Here is a 25,221-nt window from a genome sequence, read left to right as displayed (position 1 = left end):
AGCATACCTACTTGAAATTTTAACGAAAATTGAAGTTAGATAACAATATTACTGTTAATATCATGAACAACAGTTGATACCATTGTTCATTTTTATTAAAACAGTCACAAGTATTTTTTATTATTTGCAATAACTGTTAGTACAGCTTTCAAATATTTGGTTATAATGAACTTTAGAAGATTTAGTAATTTTATTTGTGTCCTTATTACTGTATTATCAAATATATAGCCTTTTAAAAAAGAGAACACATTCAAAAGCTTTATCAATTTATTTCTCAAGTACGGAATTTAAAATCCCAGTAACAGCACATGACGGTCATTTTAAAACATAATATATAAAATGCAAAAAAAAAACATATTATAGTAATTTAAGTCAAAAAAGTATAGATCTTATTTATATTTTACACAATTGTCATACTTACGTAAATAAATTAAATAATAAACAATATGTCCATTGTAGATAAATAAAATGTTATCTTTAAATTGAATATTTCATGCATGTACATAAAGTGATACGACTATATTATTAATATAAAAATATTAGGATAATTGGCACTTTTATACTTGCGTTATTCTAATAGCGGAGTATGATTATTATCGAAGAAATTAAATAAACATTTCTATTAATCCAGAATCCATCGATCATTTTTGCACTTGATTAAGTATCAAGGAAACGTTCCGTGAGTAGCTTCATTTTAATGAGTCACCCAAAAATTTCCTGTATAAAAACTCTCAATTGTGGTAGGTAATAGGAACAAAATATCTTGATTTGATGATTCTCAAAATTTTATTATTAACTGGGTTTTTTAAAAAAAATATTTGTCACCTAACTTTTTGACAAATAATTTTTCGAATAATTTAGATAATTATCATCGGATTTAGCAAAAAAAAAAAAAAAAACCTAACGTATTAAAACTAAACATATTTTGTCCCTGCTTCCCCTATTACCAACAACAATCGAGTTTTCGTACAGGAAATTGTTGGGCGTCTCATCAAAATGAAAACACAGAATGGTAGTCTAGTACTCACGGAAAATTAGCTTGATACTAATCAAGTGCAAAAATGGTTCCTGGATCCTGGACTATATACTTTAGGTTCAACACAAAAATAAAACAAATTTTACTTAATTTTGGTTATTTTCATGAAATGTATTTTCAATTGTTTAATAATAACGATACTTGAATTCAATAAAATATGTTCTAAGTAATATTTCAATAGTCTATATCTGTAATAATTTAATCTAATTATTTTTAGTTTTGAATGAATTTATTTTTTTAGTTTTGAATGTTGCTGTTATTATTTTTCTTTGCATTCCTTTCGAATATTTGAGGCCTAATGTTTTCCATTTATTTCAATAGAATTTGCACCAAGCTTGTACAAAAACAAACTAATGTAATGTTGTGTTTATTTGTCTTGGCACGTTACAAAGGAGGTGTACAAAACACATATCGAACTATGGACTAAACTAATGAATGTAGTATGATGAATTGAATTAACGAAACTATGATTTAATGATAATTTGAAATATATTGTATTTAACTTGAGACTTAGCATTACACCTTCAGTTGAAGAAAACAAAACATGGTAATAAGTAGTTTTGAAAGTTCTTGTATTTATATTCTCTTTACAAAATGAGATTCTATATAATTAAAAAAAACAAAAAAAAAAAACTACTACATCTATCCTCAAGTTCGTTGGCAATATTAATGTTGCTATTTTGTGAGTTGTGTGCAGATTCTCTTGAAATAATCTATTTATCGTAGCGAATATATCATTTTAATTAATCGGCTAGTGATTCTGTTCTTGTAGATAGATGTAAGATTTAAAATGCAATATAATAGACTACGTTTTAGTCAATATAATGTTTTAGTTTCGTAAGTTTTATCAAAAGAACCTACTTTATAAAAGTTTTGATTTGTGATCTGACAAGTATTTGTATTTATTCAGAGATTATATAGAAAATGTTAATTCTATGTAAGCATTAGTTACGAAATATTGGGCATATTAACCAAGTCAAATATAGAAAGTTTTTTTTTCCTGAGTTTCTCAGAATTTTCTTTGCTGTATGAATTCTGCAAATACTTAAAAAGTCGATCGAATTTGATAAAACTAATACAGTGTATAACTTGTTTGTATATATCACGAGTATCAAAAATCAACTGTTCCTGTACCGTCTGACAGCTGTTATCATAAAATTAACTTATTAAAATAAGCAGTTAGAATAAAATGCTAGTCGCATTGATCTCTGTCAGAGGTATACAGGAATGAGTTGTTGAAACAAACACATAATCCTCAATATAGTGTATAAGTAGTATACCTCATTCTGATAATATTTAGTAGACCCACTACTTAATTCTGCTTTAATACCTCAAATGCGTGGTTTTATTAACATAAAAATTTATTTTCTATCGCTGATATTAAAATAAGTTCTGTAAAATGAAAAAGATTATATCCTAAAACTTATTATATGAATGAGGTAAAAAATCCTTTGGTTTATAATGTCATAGTAATAATAGATCCGAGACTTCAGGTGAGCAAAATAACTAATTTACTGTAAACTAATTAAATCTGTACATTGGCATCAATATGATGTGTGGAAGTGGAACTACACGAACTTCGAGGCAGTAATTATTGAAAATCGTTTAATTATTTATATGTATAAAATTTGTTTGGTATACAATGATTTATATATTAATAAATAGTTTTATCTACCCAAAGTTGTTCATTACGATGCTATTTAATGACCCATCTCCTAGTTATTCTTTGACGCTTGAAAAGTTTCAAAGCGCCGATTGCAGAGGTCCGTTATAGTATAGCTATTTCCGTGCATGGCGTGAAGAACATCATCATCATCATTCATCGTTTCAACCGAACACAGTCCACTGCTGGACATAAGCCTCCATAGGTTAACGCCAAAAATGGCGTGAACTCGTGTGTTTTGCCCATAGTCACTACGCTGGGCAGGCGGGTTGGTGACCGCAGGGCTGGCTTTATCGCGCACCGAAAACGCTGCTGCCCGTCTTCAGCCTGTGTATTTCAAAGCCAGCAGTTGGATGCCCGCCATCGGTCAACTTTGTAAGTTCGTCGTTCGTCTTAGTCGCCCCTTACCACACCCACGGGAAGAGAGGGGGTGGCTATATTCTTTACTACCGTAACCACACAGTAGGAAGAAGGTGATGAACTTGATAAGTCCAAAATAGCAATTTTACAGGGCAGCGATTTTGAAGTTTGAGATTTTCTCCAAGATCCCGTTTCATCTTGAACTCATCTTTATAGCTTGATTTATGGATATTATATGTGATCTTTCAAATTATTTTACGTATTCTCGTAAAATCTGCTTATTTTGTAAGATATTATCAACATACTTCCCAGAGACTTATCAACTTATTCCCCATACATTAGTGCTCAAACCAGTGAAGACATTGTTTAATTCCTAAAAATGAGTTTTTCAGTGTAATTGAAATTTCTAAATTGATTTAAGGAAAATTTTAGATGGTTTTTCATATATGGCTATGCCTTTTCTTTCTTATTATCTTATTATTCATAATAATTAATTTTTTAACATGTTCACCGATGACTTATCAACTTATTTACCATAGAATTGGGTATCAATAAACACATTTATTGATTGTAATCAAATTTTTTAAAATAAAAATGTTCGTAATGAAATTTCAATCGTTCGGGAATGCAAGCGCACTTTTTGTTCTACCTAATTAGCAAAGAAAAAGAAAAATTACGACTTCTGGTCTCATGTATCTCGGGGAAAAAATAGTATGCGACATTATCACTTCAAACATGTCAATTAATCATTATATACACGTATCGTCCATATCTGGATTATCCACGTCCAGATCAGGATCCGAGGGAACACAGTTCGTGATGTTGATGTTCAAATAAAATTCACGAAATGGCTTATCAACTAACTGCATCAAATCCATCAAATCTTTTTTTTCTGCATTGATTGGCAATGGCTGAGTAGATATCTGAGTCAGTTTAAAAGAATGCACAGTAATCTTCCCTCTTCTCTTAATATTGACTGATTTAAAAGGAGTTTCGCAATCAAGGTTGTGTTTGGATAGTATTTTTCGATGCTGTACTTATTATATTACGCGCTTCAGCCTGTAATATCCCACTGCTGGCCATAGGCCTTTTTCGCCATCTAGGAGAAGGATCAGAGCTTAAACCACCACGCTGCGCTGCAATGCGGGTCGGTGGATATATTCCATACTATGAGTAACGATCGCTATCAGGTGTACATGGTAACAATCGGGACCGACGGTTTCAGGTGCTTTCCGAGGTACGGTGAGAAGACCCACAAAGAGATGTTTGTCATGTGCGAGGATCGAACTCGCAACCGCCAACGTAATTACCACAAACTAGTGCTGTGACCTTTGCGCAAACGCGTTCCTTATTATATTGTAACCATTTAATAGGTTGCCAGAGGAAAGAAAGAGAAAAAGGCCCTTTGTAGTTCTTAACTCAGCGTCATATCCACAGCTTTAGGTATATGGTTTTCTGAAATTTACACGTACCAGCTGAATCCAATCATTTAAATGGTTTATTTTCATCTGGGTCTCTCTATAAGTCGAAATATAGGTTTAAAGAAATTTGAATTTGGGACATAAGTCTTGTGGTTTAATTTTCTTCAGACTTTACTGACTTATAAAACTATCCACGCTGTGCACCAATCGGTATCCGTTGGAAAAAGGTTGGCAATAACTTAATATCTAATTATGTCAACTTTTGATTTACTGTATTCACCAAGCTGAAAAAATATAAATTGACATATCAATTTACGTTCGTTTTAACTGTAGTTGAATATAAGTAGATAAAACGATATAAGTATTCATTTCTTAACATACTAACATAGTAAGTAGTGTGGTAGTCGTCGCTTTGATATCTTGTTTTGTCAATTTACGTATGCTAGCTCGGTTTTTAAGTATAAGAATATACCTATTACGATATTATATATTTTTTGTGACTCATCGCGTAGATATCTCGTTTTGTTAAATAAAATACGCAAAATATGGACATATTCATATACTGTTACAGACAATGTCTTTAAAAGTAACGTAGATATCGAATTGTCTTTTTTTCCCTACAAACCCAATGCCGCAGGCAGCTTTTGCGACGATAAAAAAATCGCGTAAGTCGAGTCATCAAGTTATTTATCCCAGAACGGATTTACCATCGGTGGCTTTGCCTGCTCCTATATCCCAAATTATGTATTTTTAGAAAAATGAATCTTGTAATTTTTACTTGACTTTATTTTCGATTCAAATTTATATTTTGATTTAATGATATGCAAAATGTTGTCTAGCATTATAAAATTACGATCAATCGCAGAAAAAATTTCGAGGGAAATAAAACACCACAGAGTATATGCACAACTTTGTATTATAACGATAATCATAAGCACCTTACAATATGTCATCTGTTACAATATTTTATTTCAACAGTTACATTATCGTTATAAATATTTATACAAAATTTATCATTTTATTTGAACAGCTTTGCAAATTATCGCTAAAGTGGTCAGTCCAGTCACTCGCCACACGCAGAGATCTATACCTACACTAGCATCGAGTGACCGCGTCGATCGCTTAATACGAAAATTTTCATACAAAATTGCACACATTCGCTTACCGGAAGCAAAATCTTTTCATTATACATCGGCTTAGTCAAAAACTTACATATTAATTTTTATATAGATGCTACTCGATGGCTACGGTCACTCGATGTTTCATTAATAATACCATAACAATAGCAACACTGACGTAGCCTCGGGACTCCCTAGAATTCTTATATAGGCGGACACTTCTAGAACGTTCCGCATATATATATAAATTTATCCAAAATAGTACCTAGTCGATTATTGATAATGTTCTTTTAAATTTTACTGTGTCGAATATAATTATGACGTTAAATTGTAGACATTGAAAATTATTGAGATATAAAATATAGATACTAAAATAAGCTTTCGATGACGAGCACAATGTCAGTGTTCTAGGAATGAGAATACTACGTCAGTATAACGAAGGTATTTTGCAAGAGCTTGCTGAGGTGACTATCATAGTTATTGCATTATAAAATTCTTCTTTTCCATTAATATGTAAGATAGCTTTATTTTTGTCAAAATTCAGTCCATTTATTTTGCATAATTAAAAAATCCTGACACCGTTATTAACACGCGTGGTAATATGTTATAAAAGAAAATAAAAATAAATTTGATTTAAATAAAAATAGAATATAGGTGTTTCCAATCACGCACGCATCCTATCTTACTATTACGCGCATTCATACAATTTTACATATAAAATACTTAAGTTTAGACGGTGCTTTAAAATATTTTTTGTCCAATAAACAAAATAATCACCTTTGGCACACTGCATTTAAAGAAAACAAAATATTAAAATTAAAAATATAACACAAAATGCAGAGACCGTGCCTAATCATTAAATCATTTTATAACAGGCTAGGTGTGGATATTTATAAATTATCTATGGCTAACTAAGCGCCTATAACTTTTTCAGTGTATTCTATTTAGTCTGTCCCTGTGATTAATCAAGATATTAAATTGTCGAAAAACGTATACTGTCTTATTTTGTAAATTCTCATTTTTCCTTCATTCGAAAAGAAAGTACATTTCACAAAAGGCACCTTATTAGTGTGTATTTGTCCATCAAAGTTGATAATTAAAACGTTATTATTGTAACATGAATAGCGTACATACTTAGCATGAATATACAATCATACAATCTTTAGTGTTACGAGATCTTTAACAATAACATTACATCAATAAACATATTATCAATAATAAAGTGACACACTAATACATTTATACATTTTAGAATTTATGCGCTTTTTCATATAAATGTTTAAATAATAATGACTTCTTGTACACTTATACATATATTGGATAACAATAATTTTAATATTTTATTAGTGTGAGGTAAATTTTTGCCTCTTTTGTTGAAATGAAAAATATTTTTTATTTACATAAACATTATAGTATAATGTACAGAAGAAGGAAGAAACGTTGACATATTTCTGACTGTTGTTCTGATTTAAGGCTTCACAGAAAATTTAACACTTTTTTAGACAAATTAAAATGAAGGCAATTATAACTGTGTAAATTTTGAAGTGACTTGGATTTCGGAATAGTTATATGAAAAAGTATTTAAAAATAAGAAGATATGAGTAAACATTTAAAAAAGCAAAAACTAGCTAAAATAATTAAAATATTTGGAATGGTTTTAAACATTTTGTTACATTATTTTAAAGAGTGTTGTTAGTTCACTTCTATTCTGAAACTATGCACAATATTTAATTTTTTACATGTAAAAATATTTAACAGAAAGAAAATAAACAAATATTTTTTTGATATATTTAATTGTGACTTCTAAATTGGTGACTACAACGGTGAGGCTTGAAAACTAGCACAAATTACTTTCATATCAATTTTATATTATGTATTTAGTTTTTATTATTAAGTCCTCTAAAGAAGACTGGTTGTAATAAATTCAACGACCTATCTATCTATGGGAAGTTGGGACAGACATACAATATACTAGTTGATACCGTCACACAAAAAACATCCAAAATTACATGCAATAAAATAAATTAATAGACAATGTATACTGCTTTAATACTAACTTATATTTTATTTATTTAGATGTTCTGTGTGTGACGGTTCACTAATTTTATATACTAGCTATAATATAAACAATGTTAGCATCCTTTACTTCTTGCTTGTAACTTTTCTTTAACAAAGAAATCTATCAAAATTGGCGATTTCAACTTCAATAACTTATATGAAAGTCGTTAGACGTACAGCCTCAAAAGGTAAAGGTAAACAATATAATTTATTCCTTTATTATATTCACTATTCTGGAATTAGTCGAGCGCCAAAAGTAAGTATTCAAATAACAACTAATACATGATCCGTGATTACCTAAACACGTGACTATTGTTGATTATTGTAGTAAATACATTTTAATGTGTTTTTGTTAAGTCTAAAGCGGTGCGCTGACTACTTTAAGTTACATTAAATGGCGATAAAGGTTTTCATTAGATTGCATTTTTAAAACTGACCAATGCTACTGGTTACTGGTATTTATCTTGTCTCGAATAAACAAAATTTATAACCGTTTAAACCATACTTTGCGCTAGCTAGCAATTTGTGCTACTATAGAGTAGATGTAGTGTACACATATAAACGTATATAACAAAAAAAAAAAGAATTCTACAGGACAATTTTTTTAATGCAATCTTTATGTATGCAAATATATACAATGACGTTAAATTTAATTTTTTATTTTACTCATTTATTGTTGGAAATCAAACATAGTTTAGCACCTGACTATCGTTCTCAAACGCTTACTATTGAAACTTGAAACCGGCCACCGAAATGATTTAGACGTACACGAAGGAATATATATTTATTATGGGTATCTATATTTAACAATCGTATCAAAATCTAATAGCACTTTAATTTTCCAACAATATATAAGTGATCGCTCATTTAAATGAGCGAAATATAACAGTCAATTCTGGGTAAAGTATCACAATTTGGCAACAACATCCGAGTGAAATAAGTCATTGTTACATCATTTTAACCTCAAACGCGTCATGGTAAATGACGTCTCACTTTTGCCGTGACTTGTTGACTTAGCTATCTCTATAGTCCTCATAATCAAGCGTATAGATGATGCGACGTGGGGAAAGCCCCCCATATTAAACCGTTGGTCTGGGTCTGGCGATTTTTTAACATTTTCTGCGGTTTGATGACGTCATTTAGCTATCTAGAGACAGCGCTTGGTTGTGGCGGTACTGCTGCTGCGGTTTTAGTAGTTACATCACACACTCCGCACGGTTCGATGACGTCGTTTAGCTATCTTGAGACTTAGCGCTAAGCTGTGGGCGGTATTGATGGGTTACCTCACACAGGTTGGTTCGCTAGTAAGATGCGGGTTTCGCTAGCAGTCGGCGTCGGGGGGCGTGGCTAGGTATGCGTCGGCGCGCTTGTGTTCGATCAGGGCCTTCACTGTCGACGTATCCGCGGGTAGTTCGGATTTCTTCCTGAGCAGCGGCTTGCTGGCGTTGTAGTTTTGTTTCCGCGGCTGGAAAAAATAATCACTTATAAGTAAATTTTCTATATAAATAAAAATGAATGTTGCTAAGCGCATAACTCGAGAATGGCGCGACCGATTCGGCAATTTTTTTTTAATATGTTCCTTAAGGCCCACGAAAGGTTTTAATAAAAAAAAATTAGTTTCTACATTTATTTAATTTTTACTATTAACTATTGACAGAACGAAGTCTGTCTGGGCAGCTAGTATTATATAAAATTCAGTATACTTCGCCCCCATAAATTTACAGAAAAAAGCAAAAGCAGGGAACGTATGCTCAGCCTGCTGCCCCGGGCCATGACCCTTTTGGCCCCAGGATAAATATGATCTTGGATCGAACAGATACACGTCCGATAGTATCACCAATAGAGGCATAGATAATTTTAAGAATGTTTCTATGCACATAACGATTATCGTTCGATGGCATCACCAACAGGTATACGCAATATGTAAACAGTAAACACACATCTCCGGCGTCTCCGTCAAGGCGCGGCAGTGCGGGCGCGGGCGCGGCGGGCGACGAGTTGTGCGCGGCGGGCGCGGGCGAGGGCGGCGCGGCTGGGGGCGTGGCGGGGGGAGCGGCGGGGGGCGTGGCGGGGGGAGCGGCGGGGGGCGTGGCGGGGGGAGCGGCGGGGCGCGCGGGGGGCAGCGCGCGGGCGGCGGGGTTGGTGGCCGCGCGCGCCTCCAGCTTCTGCCACAGCTCTTCGCGCTGTTGCATGCGTTCACGCTCCCTGCGAACAGTCATTGAGGTCGTCCATCAAACACACGAGACTCGAAAGGAGTTCAGAAACCGTATCTTAATCCATGTCTAGAAGTTAGAAGTTTGGATTGCGATGCTTAACTTTCCAATAGTTTATCAGATTATATCGGTATTTAAAGATAATATTCTGAAAATTTAAATTTACTTAACACAAAAAATTCACGTGATTTTTGGGTACGGAGAAGGGGGGGCTAGTCTAAAATCTCATCACATGTAACCAGGGGGTGGTACCCAACTGGGTAATACCCCTCGATCTTACAGAAGATCACAGCTAAATAACACTGCTCTCAAGCAGCGTTATTTATCTGTGATCTGTGTTATGTTCCTATGGTCCATAAGGGGACCAGAGCTCCTGGGAACCTCCCCAGAGCCTCCAGAAAAAAAATTGTTTTACATTATGCACATTAGAGTAATTGTAACTCACTTTTGTTTCTCCTGTTTATGTTGCTGTGTGCACTCATCAAAGAGCTTCTGGTTCATTTCCATAAACAGCTTGAGAGCGTTGTAGACCAAACCATGTATTGTTTTGTTCCAGTGGCTCTTCGTATTGCGGTACAGCGAAGGAAACATTATCGGCAATATATGTGTCGCGTTGTCTGATATCAACGACATTATGTACTCGTTGTTCCAGTAGTACAACGCTCGTTCTGCTACCTGAGAAAGAAAGAAAGATAGAGTTAGGTGAGGTTTCAGTCTGTTAAAGGAAGTCTAAATACCTTTACTCGGTTTTTAAATTCCATTCATTATTATCGAATATTGTTGAGGAGCTTATGCAACAAGACCATTAATGTAATTATATTGGAAAAAGCTAAACAAAAAAAATACAAAAAAAAAAACAATAAAAACAATTAAAGTGTAGCAATTAAAAATTTAGTAACTACAACAATACATGATTTAAAAAAAAAAAAAAAAACTAGCTAAATAAATAGTATTTTATGATCGGGTTATATTTAGAGGAAAATGAAATTTACCTGAAAGTGTGGACTAGAAACACATTTAGCGAGCTGCCTGAACAACGGGTCCATGATCTTCTGGAACTCGGCCGGCTCGATCACGTCCAGGATCTCTTCCATTTCGTTAAGGAACATCACTTCCTTCGGCGAATGTGTCTTCGGCCAGTATTTTAATAATGCTCTGAAAATTTACAAACGATCTTATAAAACTGAACGAAAATAGATACGTATCCGTAAAATACTTCACATACAACTAAGCAAGTATATATATTTTTTTTTGTAACATATTTAGCTTTTCAGTTACAGCACCTGCTAAGCGCCTATTTACGAATATGTAGGCACATAGTCGTACAAAAAAAATCTGAAATGTGCCAAAATGTCATAGCCAATAATATATGTTAATACTGTTTGCTGTACTCTTGAATTTATCCATTTAAAGATACCGGAAAAATGAACCATATAGAGACTATTTGCGAAACATGTTCTATAATAAATTAAAAAATTTTTTACTTACCTAACAACAGGTTGTGTGAGTGATGGATCCTTCTCTAAGAACTGTACAACACAGTATGCGAGTTGTGGGTGATACACTGACAAAGATTTCACCTTGTGCAGCGGTAACAGTACCTGAAAATAAAAATAAAATATTTTTAAGTAAAAAACATTATTAGAATGAGGGTAGACAAACATTTTTATATTTATCAAACTAATTTTTCTATTTAGCAAATTAAATTTTTTGCCAAAATTTGAGATAGATTGATGATAATTTTGTATATTGAAAAGTGATATCATAAAAAATATTTTGTTGAGGTTCAATTATCAAACAAATTTTAAAAATTCTTTCATATATATTTTCTACCAACTAATTGTTGCTAGACAAAATCCATGCTATCCAATACAAAATCCTTACAATTATAAATTCTAATACAAAATACCAACCCTAAGTAGAAAAAGTTTGTGTTCTTCTTTGAGTGGCAACGCGAAACCATTGATTATAGAGCCGAGGATCTCCAATAATTCTGCGATACCGTTGTGATGCTCGGTTTCGTATATAAACCTAGGGAAAATACAAATATTTTACATAACAATCAAATCGGTTCCTAAAGAAAGGCAACTTAATGTGGCTGACAGTGCTATCTTAATACTTGTAGTTGAAATAGCAGTCGACTGATAAACCCTGGAAATGGGGATATAATATGCAAAATACAAAAAGAAACTCATCAGTTAACTGCACTTAGGGCATTACACACATTAGTGGGTTGGTTTATCAGTAGAAGGTAAAACAGGCTTTAGGACCGATTAGGCCTCAACTAATCGTTACAACTATTGTATTAATAGTTACCTAATAGTAAGACTTACACCTTTTGAATTTACAAATCCCAATAAAAAAAACTTGACAGTTAGTCGAGTTTAGTGGTGAGAAAGAAAAATTTATCACATGATTTTATCTATTAGATACCGTTATACTGATAACTTTATCAACATTCTATGACGCAGGCCTTTAACATTCAAAATCAAAATTTCTTCATCAACTTCAAAAGCACTTCTAAGCGTCATTTAGCAAATTAATAATAATAAATAAATATTTACAACATACACACACGGTCATCTGTTCCTAAAGTAAGCAACCTAATGCTTGTGTTATAAGTAACAGCCGACTGGTATAGCTACATTTTTTTTTTCAATAATAATACATATGTAAATATATAAATACATATACATTACACCCAGACTCGGGGTGGGAATCGAACCCAAAACCCCCGGAGCAGAAAGCAGGGTCACTACAAACTGCGCCAACTGGGCTAGTCATAAAAGGGGCTAGTCAAATTAAAAGTATATTAGTCTTTATTAATAAATGAAATATTGCTGAGATGTTACAGTTAATAATGTGTGTGCTGTATATTGAAAAACCTGATGATAAATACACTAAAATATTAAAACAAAAATCAAATTATAAACTTTTAAAATACTGAAATGTTGCAATGCATATATATATTTTTTAAGTGGCAGCGGTCACGATATACCGCCATTAGCGACATAATAGCAGTGATTGGTAAATAACGGTCAACAAAGTGTATCATTTTATAAATTATACGACATTAAATGACTGAAAAAACTTTCAAGGTCATTGAGATCATTTCTCACATAAATCGTAATTATCCACACACATTACTAAAAGACCGACTAGCCCGTTTCCGCAAATACGGTACGAAGCGTTTTCCATTCATTACTTGAACTATGGTTTGTAATAGAAAATAATCACCTATCAAGAAACTAATTAAAAGAAAAAATTTCAAAGTCACGAATTTTTTTAATACTGTGACCACAGTAAACACTAAAGTTATAACTTTTCGATTGATTATTTTGAACGATGAGAGATCATCGCTGTTTATTTATTAGACAATGTAAAAAGAGAATGCAATGTCTTAGTAGAGGAAATATTTTTAAATACCATTTTTCTGACTTATCAGAAGCTATTTGATATATTGAGATGAAATTAGGATTTATTTATTTTTTTTGTAAAAAAAAGAAACAATACGTTAAATAATACACAGTTTAAAAAAAAAAAAAACGATAGAATTAAGATTGAAAGAAATCAACACGTTTGACAACTAAATAAGAATCGGATTCATAATTAAACAACATAAATATTCTTTTTATGAAAACATCTAATAAAACGGTACCAAAAGATAATTTTACATGATATAGGTATACAAACATAATTATAACTAACACATTTCTCGAGCTTTTATTAGTTATTGATCGAACTCACCTATAGAATACATTATTGATTTGTTTCCTAATGTAAGCGCGTAAAACTAAGAACTTTCCGTATATCCTGTGGAGGGTCGTCTTGAGAAAATCTCGCTCCCGAGGATCCTCCGTGTCGAAGAGTTCTAGTAACTGAAAATAAATATAATGTACTAATTAATATATTTAGAAAAAAAATTTAAAGGGCGAAGAATTGAATATATTATTATAATTTTTACCCTGTATTTAAAAATTAGCACCTGTAACTAGATTTAAACAAGATAGTCTAATGCTTAAGATCTACTTGTATTTATCACGTGAGGCGTTTAAGCAAACATGTGCGCTAGTAGTTAACACATTTTTATTCTAAACCAGACATAACGATAACATCACAATTCCATAATGAAAATTTTTTTCCTCATACGACAATCCAGAACACATTACATATAGGTATCAAGAGCTATAGTAAACGTTGTTTTTCTTCGGTTTTCGTCGCCGAAGCCCTAAAAACAATTAACAGTAATGGCACCACGGCTGTCGACGACTATCAATCACAACTGTACAGTTTACAATCGTAGCTGTGTTCTTCTAATTAATGACGCATGAGCGTGCCAAAGAGGTCAGTGACATTAGGTATTGTTGTAATACAAGATTATTTTTAGATTCTCGAAATCTGTTTATTATTTATGAAATATTGAAATGAGGCAAAAACTGGACAAAAAGATACAAAGTAACAAAAAAAAAAAAAAAACGATTTTTAAAACTATTTAACATTGACTATTTTGCATTTATTTTTAAGTTATAATTTTGTGTCTGCATGTTGTATAATGCAAGGAATGTAATTACAGTCCAAATAATGTATATTCCTTTGTTAAATCTGAACTAACTGACTACATAATATGAAGTCTATTATGACAATAAAAAATAGTAAAAAATCAACAAATGCCTCAAACAGAACAGGTCCCCAAAAACATTTAAATACCATGTCTTGACATATCCACCTATAACATACAAACACAAGCGCCCAGACCAGTAAACAACGGAAATTTTTAACTAATATATTGATGAAGTATCCAATTTTACATTTATAAGTAGTTTTTTTATAAGTTTCCCATTGTCATTCGAAAACACATATTACACATATTTTAACAAGAAATTAAATTTAAGTGTTGTTTGAGATTCGTTCGAAAATTTTAGTATAACGGTGTTACTAATGAAATGCTAATAAAATTTCATACACAGAACCTCACTCCGCTATTCGCCATTAACTTTATTAGCAAGAACAATATATATAATATGTTAAAGATTGTTAGATATAGATTTATGTCTGTTAAGCTGTTTCTGAAATGACGTTGAAATTATTTAAATAAAATATAACAAATTTTATAGCAATATGTAAAAATGTCGTTTGCGTTGCTGGCGATAATACCATACCAAGAGCACTGCAAGCGCGTTGCCGACCCTAGCCCAGACTTCTACAGGAGCTCTAACAATAAATGAGATAATTTATTATAATATCGATCCTAAGGCTATATTCAAGAGAATTATTTTTTTTTTCGATTTTTTTCATAAGTAAATCTCAGTGTACAAAAAAACATTAATGACATTCTGATCAAACACATTTCTATACCTACTTAGCTTCTATGTACATTTAAATGTATTACATACTGACCTAACATACGTTTGTACTATCCGTGTGGTCATTACTGTCTTTCTCTGACATTTTCTAATAGTAATTGCATTATTAAAATAAATTGCACAAGAGTAAAACCAGTCACAATTATATGTCAATGAAGCAAGTACATGACTAGATGTTTATACAATATGTATTATTAATCAAACATTAATGACTTGTAGGAAGCTATACGTGTTTTGTGGTTTCACATCCATTTAGTTTATGTTCCAGCTAGGTATGCTAAAAATATATATTCGAGTTTAACTTTACTGTATATTTATGAATATATACGTAAAAATTGGCAGGCATTTGTTTGTTAGCCGTAGTGATCGACATGCCTTAAATAATGTAACACTTAAGAAGGTTTCCTCAATACCAGTTTAGAAAAAAAGTCATTCCTTTATAGGAATGTCTATTTTGATATATAATAAGATTCCGGCTGCGTTTCAATCTATGCCAGAAATTAAAAAAAAAAAACTTTTAAAAAAAGCGAACTTTGTGTAGAAAAGATTATTAGGATATCAATGACTACCTTAACGATGAAAAGGCATGGGATTGAATTAGGCTTGACCGGGACTATCTCCATCTCCCGTCTTGTTATAAGATATAGTTTCGAATATTGTAAGTAGGTGTGTAGTATGTGGTGATTTCAACAAACACGACTGGCTGTCTCTTGTCCTGGTCATTTAATAGTTGTAATCTGTGAATTTTGTTTACTTTTTAACCGACTTCCAAAAAAGGAGGAGGTTCTCAATTCGACTGTATTTTTTTTTTTTTTTTTTTATGTATGTTACATCAGAACTTTTGCCCGTGTGGACCGATTTCGACAAATTTTCCTTTAATCGAAAGGTGGTGTGTGCCAATTGGTCCCATTTAAATTTATTTGAGATCTAACAACTACTTGTCGAGCTATATCTAATAATGCGTTTTTACTTGACGCTTTTTTCGTCGACCTTCGTTGTATTATACCGCATAACTTTCTACTGGATGTACCGATTTTGATAATTGGTTTTTTGTTTGAAAGGAGATATCCCAAGTTTAGTACCATGATAAGGAAACCAGGATCTGATGATGGGATCCTAGAGAAATCGAGGGAAACTCTTGAAAATCCGCAATAACTTTTTACTAGGTGTACCGATTTTGATAATTCTTTTTTTGTTGGAAAGGGGTATCCCTAGTTTAGTACCATGATAAGGAAACCAGGATCTGATGATGGGATCCCAGAGAAATCGAGGGAATTTCTTGAAAATCCGCAATAACTTTTTATTAGGTGTATCGATTTTAATGATTTTTAATTTAATCGAAAGCCGATGTTTATCATGTGGTCACATTTAAATTTCATCGAGATCTGATAACTACTTTTTGAGTAATCTTTGATAATGCGTTGTTACTTGACTATTTTTTCGTCGATCTACGTTGTATTACTCGTCGATGTAATTGAAGTCGGTTTTTTTTCGTTTGCGAGCAAACACAATTATTTGTGTACTGATCTTAAATTCGGAAAAGAGTACTGAGAGTTTTTTTCCTTCAGCATTTTGCCTCTCGGCTAACACTCGGAAACGGGGATGTCTGGCGCGAACTTGGGGAGGCCTATGTCCAGCAGTGTACTGCAATAGGCTGAACTGTAACATTCGGGTCCATTAGGTTAAGTAATTTGTTGTAATATTTAATTAGAAATTGTTCGTTAAGTGAAGTTTGTTGTTTGGAATCACCTTATGGTGTCATAAATATTTTCATTTCATGCCTTATGTGTCACCTGGACACAATATATAAAGAAAAAAATACAACATAGGAGGGTAGAGCTAGTGACTATAAGAAGTTTGATAATTTAGAGTACACTAGCATAATAATAAAAAATTAAATACAACACAAAATTAGAAATATTTTTGCAAGTGTTAATTTTAGCACGTTACTACAAACAGCGGTAACGCGCGGACTGGTAATGACAACGAAAGACCTTCCTTCATCAACGAATGACGCACGATTTTCCATTAGCTTATTAGAGACCGCCTGTTAGTTGTGCTTGTAACTAGACCAGGGGTAGGCGAGATTTTAATCTACTTATTCGTTTGTTATGTTTACAGATTTTAAACTACCTACGTTTGTGAACCTATATGAAACTAAAGATGGCTAGAGTTACTTTACAGTTATTTGCGCGTTAAATTTCACTACATGAAACACTTTCAACCAAACAATCTTTAAGTCCATTAAGTTCATATTATTTTTATTTAACAATTTTTTTTAGGTACAAAACTATATACATAATATATTTGTCATGGAGACTCACGTATAATGTGTGCTTATCCCTATAAGAGAGTTCTTCCCAAAAAGAAACCAAAAATGACCCAAAAAGGAACAGTTACAGACAGAAATTAAAGTAGGTAGACGTACAATAACAAAACATATTGATTTTACAACAGGTTAGGTTCGCTTTAATAAATGAGAAAAAGGAAAGAAATTTAAGTTTTTACGTAGAAAATTTGAGCAGAACATAAAAACAGCGATAACCTTGACAAAACACGATTAAAATATTTACATTACAAACTGTAACCACCGCGATACACGGTAGCGCTCTCAAATAAATACGTTAAGGTATATTTTATTGCGGCCATAACGAACACTGTTGAGGCAGAGGCAAACAATTGAAAAAGATATAAAAGTTTGCCTTCAATCATTGAATTCGCGGTCAAGGGCGGAGCGTCCTTAACTGTTAAAGAATACCACACAAATATCGATTATGTTTTTAATTTTTAAACTTCCATCTCACTGTCAACACTTATTAAGCGTCGTCAAAAAATTACGAGCTTTTTACTTAACGAACTTACCGCGACTGACATTTGAAAGCTTTCGACCTTTCTCGATGTTCTTCAATTATTATTGGAATTATTAAAATGTCAATCGTAGCAAGTCTCGTATAAGTAAAAGTATCGATTATATTGACAGTACTGTAAAAAGTTATTTACTGAAATTATTATTATAGGTGCTACATTTACAACTCTGATTCGAAAGAAATTCCTTTGGGGAATATTCTAGATTTCGTCCAAAGAATGCGAGGAAAAATTCACCGAGATATTTTCAGACTCGCAAAACAGGTTTGTTATTCTAATTCGCTTTAGTACTGTGTAGAAATTTGGTAAGACATTTTATCTTTAATAATGTTCGTGATGGTAATTTTTCCATAAAATGGTGCAAATTTTTCTGGTCAGCATTGTACTTATACTAATAAAATTGCTTTGTTTATATATTAGCGAGTGCTATGGAAACGTTTACACAAACGATTACCAAGGATTATTTTTTCAATATAATGGCAAAGTTTTTACCTGCAGGACAAACTTCTGGTCGATATATTTTTTGGCTATGTTAGGTTGAAAGTCAGGTGACTCCAGAAGTCGTAGAAACAGCTCGTAGACCAGTTGGAGATGTGGCCAGGCAGCTTCTAACGTTGGTTCGTCTTCTTCTGGGTCGAACTCTGCACCGTTTGGATTTGACGACGGTGGCAATGTTCGGAATAAGTTTATTGCGAACTGCGGAAGAAGATAAACTATTATTACTAGGTTATCTTAATATGTACACGGCAAACAGTGACGGAAGAAACTTGTTATGATAATTCCTCGGCGAGGACGCCATTTATAATGAAATATAAGATTACTTTATACTAGAATATTGGATTTTTTTATTTATTTATGAAAAATTAAATATACCCTCAAAGTAATCTCTTTAACCATATTACGCTATAACCATATATACCACATAAAATGTATTGATTAACACTAAACATTAAAAAACGTTTATCAATATTTACTAAAAGTATCTATCTTATTTACTTATTTGATCTCTCTTTGTCTTAATGTGATAAATAGGAAAGTACTTTGTAGCAAAAATTAAACTCATAATAAAACACCACAACAGAGTTTCCTGTTCATTAAACTCAGCAATGTAATTTTGAGATCAGGAGTGATATAAAACACCGCAGTGGTGCACTGCAATACAAACTGAATAGAACAAATTATAGTCATTGACGGGTCAATTGCACTTTGAATGTATCACGTTGAAACAGACTCATAATCATTAATACAAGTCATTCTAGACAACAATAATGAGCTTAAAGAATTTTCATTCACATTGAAAAAGTTAAACAGTTTGAATGAGTCAGCTTTTTATTTTTAGTCTCAATGTTAGTCAAACACTTCGCTGCTTCGAGAGTGGGTCAAAGCCAATGTCGTTTGTGAGTGCACCCTCAGAGTGCTGTTCCAATAATCTTTGTTTTAATGCGTGATGTAAATTAAGGTCGGATTGCAGCTGGTACGGGAATAATAAACGAGGAGTACATTTGCATTTACGGGTAACACCTGAGGACTGCGTGGAGTACTTTAAAACGACCTACTTTACGAATACGCTTGCATCAGAGACTAAAGTGCTGTATGCCAAAAACAATTAATTATAAAAAGGGTCTTTGCAACGAATGTTAGAATAATTTTCTTTTACCATCACATCGACCAAGACAAAACCGACTTAGACGATGATGAGACGAAATCTTAGGAATTTCTTTCTTTTCCCATATTTAATGTCATAGTATTTCAATGTCTTAATATTACGTGTACAACTAGTATGGGATACTAAAACCAATTATATTGAAATCGCTTAAGTAATATTGATCACCACTATTGACATTATTTTCTTTAGAATATCTATGTATACCTACAACCACGAATCGAGTTTACGTAGTATAAAATGAAAGTGGTAGATATTTAGTATATTGGACAGTTGGGATAACCCCAACTTTTAATTATAATCACCAATTAATTAATAAGGATTTCGTTAAGGGTGACTTATGACTTCGGTGACTGACTTAACTTACCATATTGACTGCTTCCGGGTAAATAGCTTCTGTGATGACACCCCGCTCTGAGGTGACGTACTCGACCATCTCGAGCAGGGCGGCTCGTTTCACTTCCTTCCATTTTAAATCCGACAGCGGTTCATCCGCAAAATCGAATAACAAACAACACTGTCGCAGTTTCTGCACGAATAGCTGTTCCCGTTCCGCTGCCGGTGCATCTATTAAAAATATAATTGATATTAGAGGTTTAAATTTCTTCTTACTAAAAAACTTAATAATAAAAAAAATTATCTTGTCGAGCTTTCTGTAAATTTCTAAATTTAAATGAGAACTTTCACCTTGGACGAGACTAAGTTCTTTAATTTGAAAACTTTTTGCCTCTGCAGTGTTTCAATGTAAATAGCGATATAACTTTGTTCATAAGACGTTTTTTTTAAAGCGTAAGGCTTCACAGACTGTTACGTTGAACGTGAGTACTAGAACTGTAATATAGTGGCACCGTTACTAGTCTGTCCGGCTCTAACTGCTGTGATCGTTACCTATTAACCTGTACCGCCGTCTGACCGATCGACTGAGCTTGTTTGGTATAATTGAATTTCTGCATCGGTGTAATGAATACAATGTCAAACTCGTTACCGTATCCGTGTTATGCTGATCACTGCTTTATCGCACCTGCGAAACTATTTCGTAACCTTGAAAGGTCGACGAAGACGGGTGTTCGAACTTTTGACATATATAATATTTAACTGAAGTTACGCTACTCAATGTTAACGCAATTCTAGTCTACAGTTTTATATATCGTCAACTGAGCTGTACTCTTCGTGCAATACCAAAAATAAACCAGATTATAGTGTATTATGGTAATCTACACATCCAAAAATATCTTCGCAGAGCGTTCAAATTCCGCAAATAAACATAAAATAAGCTATGGAGGATTAATGCACACTAATTGGGCAATAAATGTTATTTTTGAATGTAAATACTTATCAAATTATTGCACATAGAAACCTGAAACCTGTATAGTTTGCGCTAAAACCGTGATAAGCCATATGTAATCCGCGTTGATAATTTAATATGATCTAAACTTAAAGGTTTAAACGCTAACATGGATGTGATCTCAGTTTTAGTGATTAAAATGTTATGTGGACCTGTCTGATAAGAATAAAATATTGTTTCATGCTCCAATATTTTATAAAGGGATAAATAGGTATATGAAGTACTTATACGAAATGTAGGGTGAAGGACGTCGTCACATTCCATTTCCCATGCCCTATGGGCTATGCTTATAAATGTAGCCGTCAACTACCGGCCTCCGATGGGTCGATATATTTTTGTGGCGGTCTCGCCATTTGCTTAACTCGAATTGTGTTTGGTGGAGGAGACAAAGTTTATTAGAAATACGCTACGGTTATTTGCTATGTTAACTCCTAAATGTAACGACGAGAAGATAGCAGCATATAGAAATGAGGTAAGAGTGGTCGATAAAGTCACATACATGTCAGGAACACCCGCAAACTGATCATTTTCTTTAATAGTTTGTCTGCTTGTCTCTAACAAGTCAGAAGACTGATTGTACTTTAAAACATTATTTAGGGATATTGTAAAACCTAATTTATTGATATAGATATTTGTGTTTACTCTGTTATTATCTAAGACGTAGTAAATACGTAGGTACGTTAGAATCCAGCAAACCTTTCAGCAACGGCAGCTGCACCATCAAACTCTCTTTATCAGCATTAGGAGCAGGCGGCCGCTCGGGCGAAACGGCGACAGTGGCAGCATTGACGGGTGGTGGCGGAGAGCGTGCGTCTGGAGGCGAAGGCGCCTTCTGAGGCCCCTGGCCCTCCATGCCGAACAGCGCGAACCGAAACGCGCGTGCTACGTCAGATACACTCTCGGAGCGCTTGGTGCCCTGGTTGGCGACGAGATCGAGACCGGAGTGGAACGACGGCGATTTGGGTATACCGAGCGGCGAGACAGCGCGACGCGGCTTGGTCTCAGCGGCGGCGAACATAGCGCGAGAGGGTGCGCGCGCGGCCGGCCCGGCGTGGACCATCGCAGGCGGCGGCCGGCAGCGGCATCCGAGCGGGAGCCGGCGGCGCCGGGACCGGAGCGAGCTGCGAGGGCGGCCGGACTGGCGCGCCGCGGCCCGCACCCGCGCCGCGCCGCCTGCGCGCGCACCCCGCCCCACATCGCCATATATACATAGCTATGCAACCTCCGCCACCACCGCCTCCGACCCTTCACACGACACACCACTATGCTCACGGATTTTGATTGTTATCACTGGACATCTGTGCCTTTTTATGAACATTTAATAGTAGAAAATTAAAACGGATGTTTTGATGACTTTTTAGCTAACATAACAAAATTTTGTTGTAACTAAAAGTACTTAATATATTACTTTTAGTTTACAAACATTTTAATAATAATAAGACGCAAACATTGACATTACTTATCTACAAAGATAACAAAAATCTTCTCAAGCAAATGTCACTATATTTACTATGTACAATTAATTAGATTTAATTAAGACGTAGCAGATATGTCGAAAAACTGTAACAAATAGATTAAAAACCTGATAAAAATTATTACATTCAATGATGTATGACGATAAAGCACAAGTTTGAAGGAAAATATTCACACACTCATATAAGTAGAATCGACAATTTTATTTAATTTATTTCAACAAACAAAACTACCAAGAAATTCAAAAGTCAGGCAATAAAAAAAGACTGGCACTAAGGTGGCAGCCTCTTATATATCACAAGAAGTTCATGCAACCCTAACGATAAGTTTAAACTTACACAATATTTACGATTGTCTTTCGTGCTATCAACCCCTTGGAGAATTTTTTCCAAGAATCACTGAGGGTAAAGTTTGTTTGGGTGTTTTGGGGCGAGCCGGTAGACAAGGGTAACATTCTTATGGCAGACGTTCAATTCCCCCTTGATAAAACCATCGATTAGTAATGAGCTTAAAATTTCGTGATTCATGCTTAAAAAGGCTTTATGTAAATCGCCCACCTGTGTAATAATGTACATAAGAACACATATGCGTGTAAAGCTCTGTTCTTTTTTTTATTTTCGTCTAAGCTCCCCTTGCATCACACAATGCATAAAATTATCGATGACAGATATGGACTTATATTACTCATAGGGCTCTATAACAAAGTTACGACCAAGTAACTATATATGGAATAATTGTCCCTAGTAGGTTTTACTAAATTGTCTTAATAATGTTAAGTTTTGCGCTTCGAATCTGAACAAATCTGAGAAACATATTTTAGCACAGTATAGAGTATAATATATAGTAGTAGTAATAACACGTAAAAATATTTTTGAAGTGAAACTTCTTTAGAGTCGTAATTTGAAACCTGATGAAACCAAAATGCGTCACGATAAAGAAACAAACACAAATATATAGGGTAAGATCAGCGAGAGAATGAAAGAAAGTTTCACTTCTGTCGTGTAACGTGTGAATTGAACACACACTTTTTTTAAACATTTAGTCTCGAATTTTTAGAATCGATTTGTTAGTTTTATTTTCTTTAATTTTAATTAAAGTAAAACTTAAAAATTTAGTGAAACTGCGAACTGTAACTACTTTTATTTAAAAAAAAAACACACATTTTATATCGAACCTGCCAATTAACCTTCGCTAGCTACTCGCGATATTGAGATTTTCAGAATTGTTACAATTCGTGAATTCCTGTACCTACCGCTGCTGTTCTTCCCTGATGGTGATACGAGCTTATAGCTAGTTACTTTTATTAAAAGTAATACATAGTTACTGTTGTAATTTTATATTCGATTATTATCGTCACGTTAGTATTTAGAGGTTCAATATACAAGCCAAATGCGTTTCATTTTCTTGAAAGTCAGGACATTCTGATAGGTTATTGAGCTTATTAACATAAGCCACCCTTTCTATTTTCCACTGGGCTTAGTTTCGCGGTTCTGTTTTTTAATGACAACTTTCGTGTGTTCTATTTCCGACTCGAGCAAGTATTTGTATTTATATATGTATTTCTAGACTTATATTTCAGTTATTATAGACACCTGACAGCAGTTGTGAATCATGGTAAGGAAGCTATATACAGCAGTAGAAACTTTACAGACTGATTCAATTGAGTTCATAGCATAAACTATTAAACAGACAGTTTATAAGTTCTTTAAGGTTTGCGATTAAAACTTTAAGTTTTCAAATATATCTAGAGCTATATATTTGATATTTTTGATGTATACATTGTTATAGGATTCTCAAAGGGTCTATAAATTTTATGTTCTTAGGGCATGAAGGAAGTATATTTTGTGAAAAATGCATTGAAAACTAAAACCAGTAAAAGTATAACTAGTTTGATTTTATTTTTATTCCTAACTTTTAGTAAAATAGCATAAAAGAATAAAAGTACGAAATACCAAAAAAAAAACAAAAACATTTTCATCAGGCTATGGAGTACAGTTTGTTTTCGTAATCGTGAAGCGTTATCTTATATATTACTATATATGCGCTATCTTATATACGTTCCTAGGTAATTTATGAAAGCAATCAAACAAACGGTTATTAAAAAAATATTAATAAAATAGTAAATCGTAATTATGTTTCCGCACGAAGATAATATTATACACTTTTTGTTTTATATATACAGTCTGTTCCTAAGGTATGCATTACTGCTTTTCTCTATTTTAGGTAGCTATCGACTGATGTATATGTTTTTTAGTTGACATAGGTACAAAGTATAATGCCAATAATCGCATTTGCTCGCAAACAAAAAAAAAACCCGAAACTCAACGTAGGTAGACGAAAAAATAGTTAAGTAAATACGCGTTATCAAAGATTATTATTTTTACCTGGGGTTAACCTGGAGTATCTATGAAGTTTACTAACTGCCAACAGAACAGTTATTTTTTAATACTTTTAGCTATTTTCAAACAAAATATAATAATTTTAAAAGTAATTCATCAAAAATAATGCTTACTATAATAGTGTTCGTAATCGTGTAATTTTGTATGAAATAATCGTCTGATATTGCTTTTGAAGAGCACGGAAGTTATTGTTCTAAACATAGATAATTGCTATTTATTATATTTCCCAGTAACATATGATTAC

At 33.3% G+C, this 25,221-nt stretch overlaps 1 protein-coding gene and 1 long non-coding RNA gene across 2 annotated transcripts in view; one reads left to right on the top strand and one right to left on the bottom strand.

Annotated features, from left to right (window-relative positions):
- Window positions 1-6,644: 6,644 nt before the first annotated feature.
- Window positions 6,645-25,221, bottom strand: part of LOC123662395 (serine/threonine-protein phosphatase 2A 56 kDa regulatory subunit gamma isoform-like) — a 48,988-nt gene continuing 30,411 nt past the window's right edge. Inside the window, exons 3-11 of the mRNA XM_045597239.1 lie at window positions 20,128-20,327; window positions 18,590-18,793; window positions 13,617-13,747; window positions 11,783-11,900; window positions 11,358-11,470; window positions 10,862-11,024; window positions 10,315-10,544; window positions 9,778-9,861; window positions 6,645-9,137 (exon numbers count right to left, since the gene is read on the bottom strand). Coding sequence (XP_045453195.1) covers window positions 8,978-9,137; window positions 9,778-9,861; window positions 10,315-10,544; window positions 10,862-11,024; window positions 11,358-11,470; window positions 11,783-11,900; window positions 13,617-13,747; window positions 18,590-18,793; window positions 20,128-20,327 — 1,403 coding nt within the window. The 3' untranslated portion in view covers window positions 6,645-8,977. The remainder of the gene's footprint in view (window positions 9,138-9,777; window positions 9,862-10,314; window positions 10,545-10,861; window positions 11,025-11,357; window positions 11,471-11,782; window positions 11,901-13,616; window positions 13,748-18,589; window positions 18,794-20,127; window positions 20,328-25,221) is intronic.
- On the top strand, window positions 18,756-18,930 carry LOC123662397. The gene is made up of 2 exons (XR_006744494.1): window positions 18,756-18,850; window positions 18,889-18,930. It is a non-coding gene; the product is annotated as an uncharacterized LOC123662397 (long non-coding RNA).

This window comes from Melitaea cinxia, chromosome 18 (genome assembly GCF_905220565.1).
Source record: "Melitaea cinxia chromosome 18, ilMelCinx1.1, whole genome shotgun sequence".
NCBI classification, from domain to species: domain Eukaryota; kingdom Metazoa; phylum Arthropoda; class Insecta; order Lepidoptera; family Nymphalidae; genus Melitaea; species Melitaea cinxia.
This window is presented reverse-complemented; position numbering and strand designations above follow the sequence as displayed.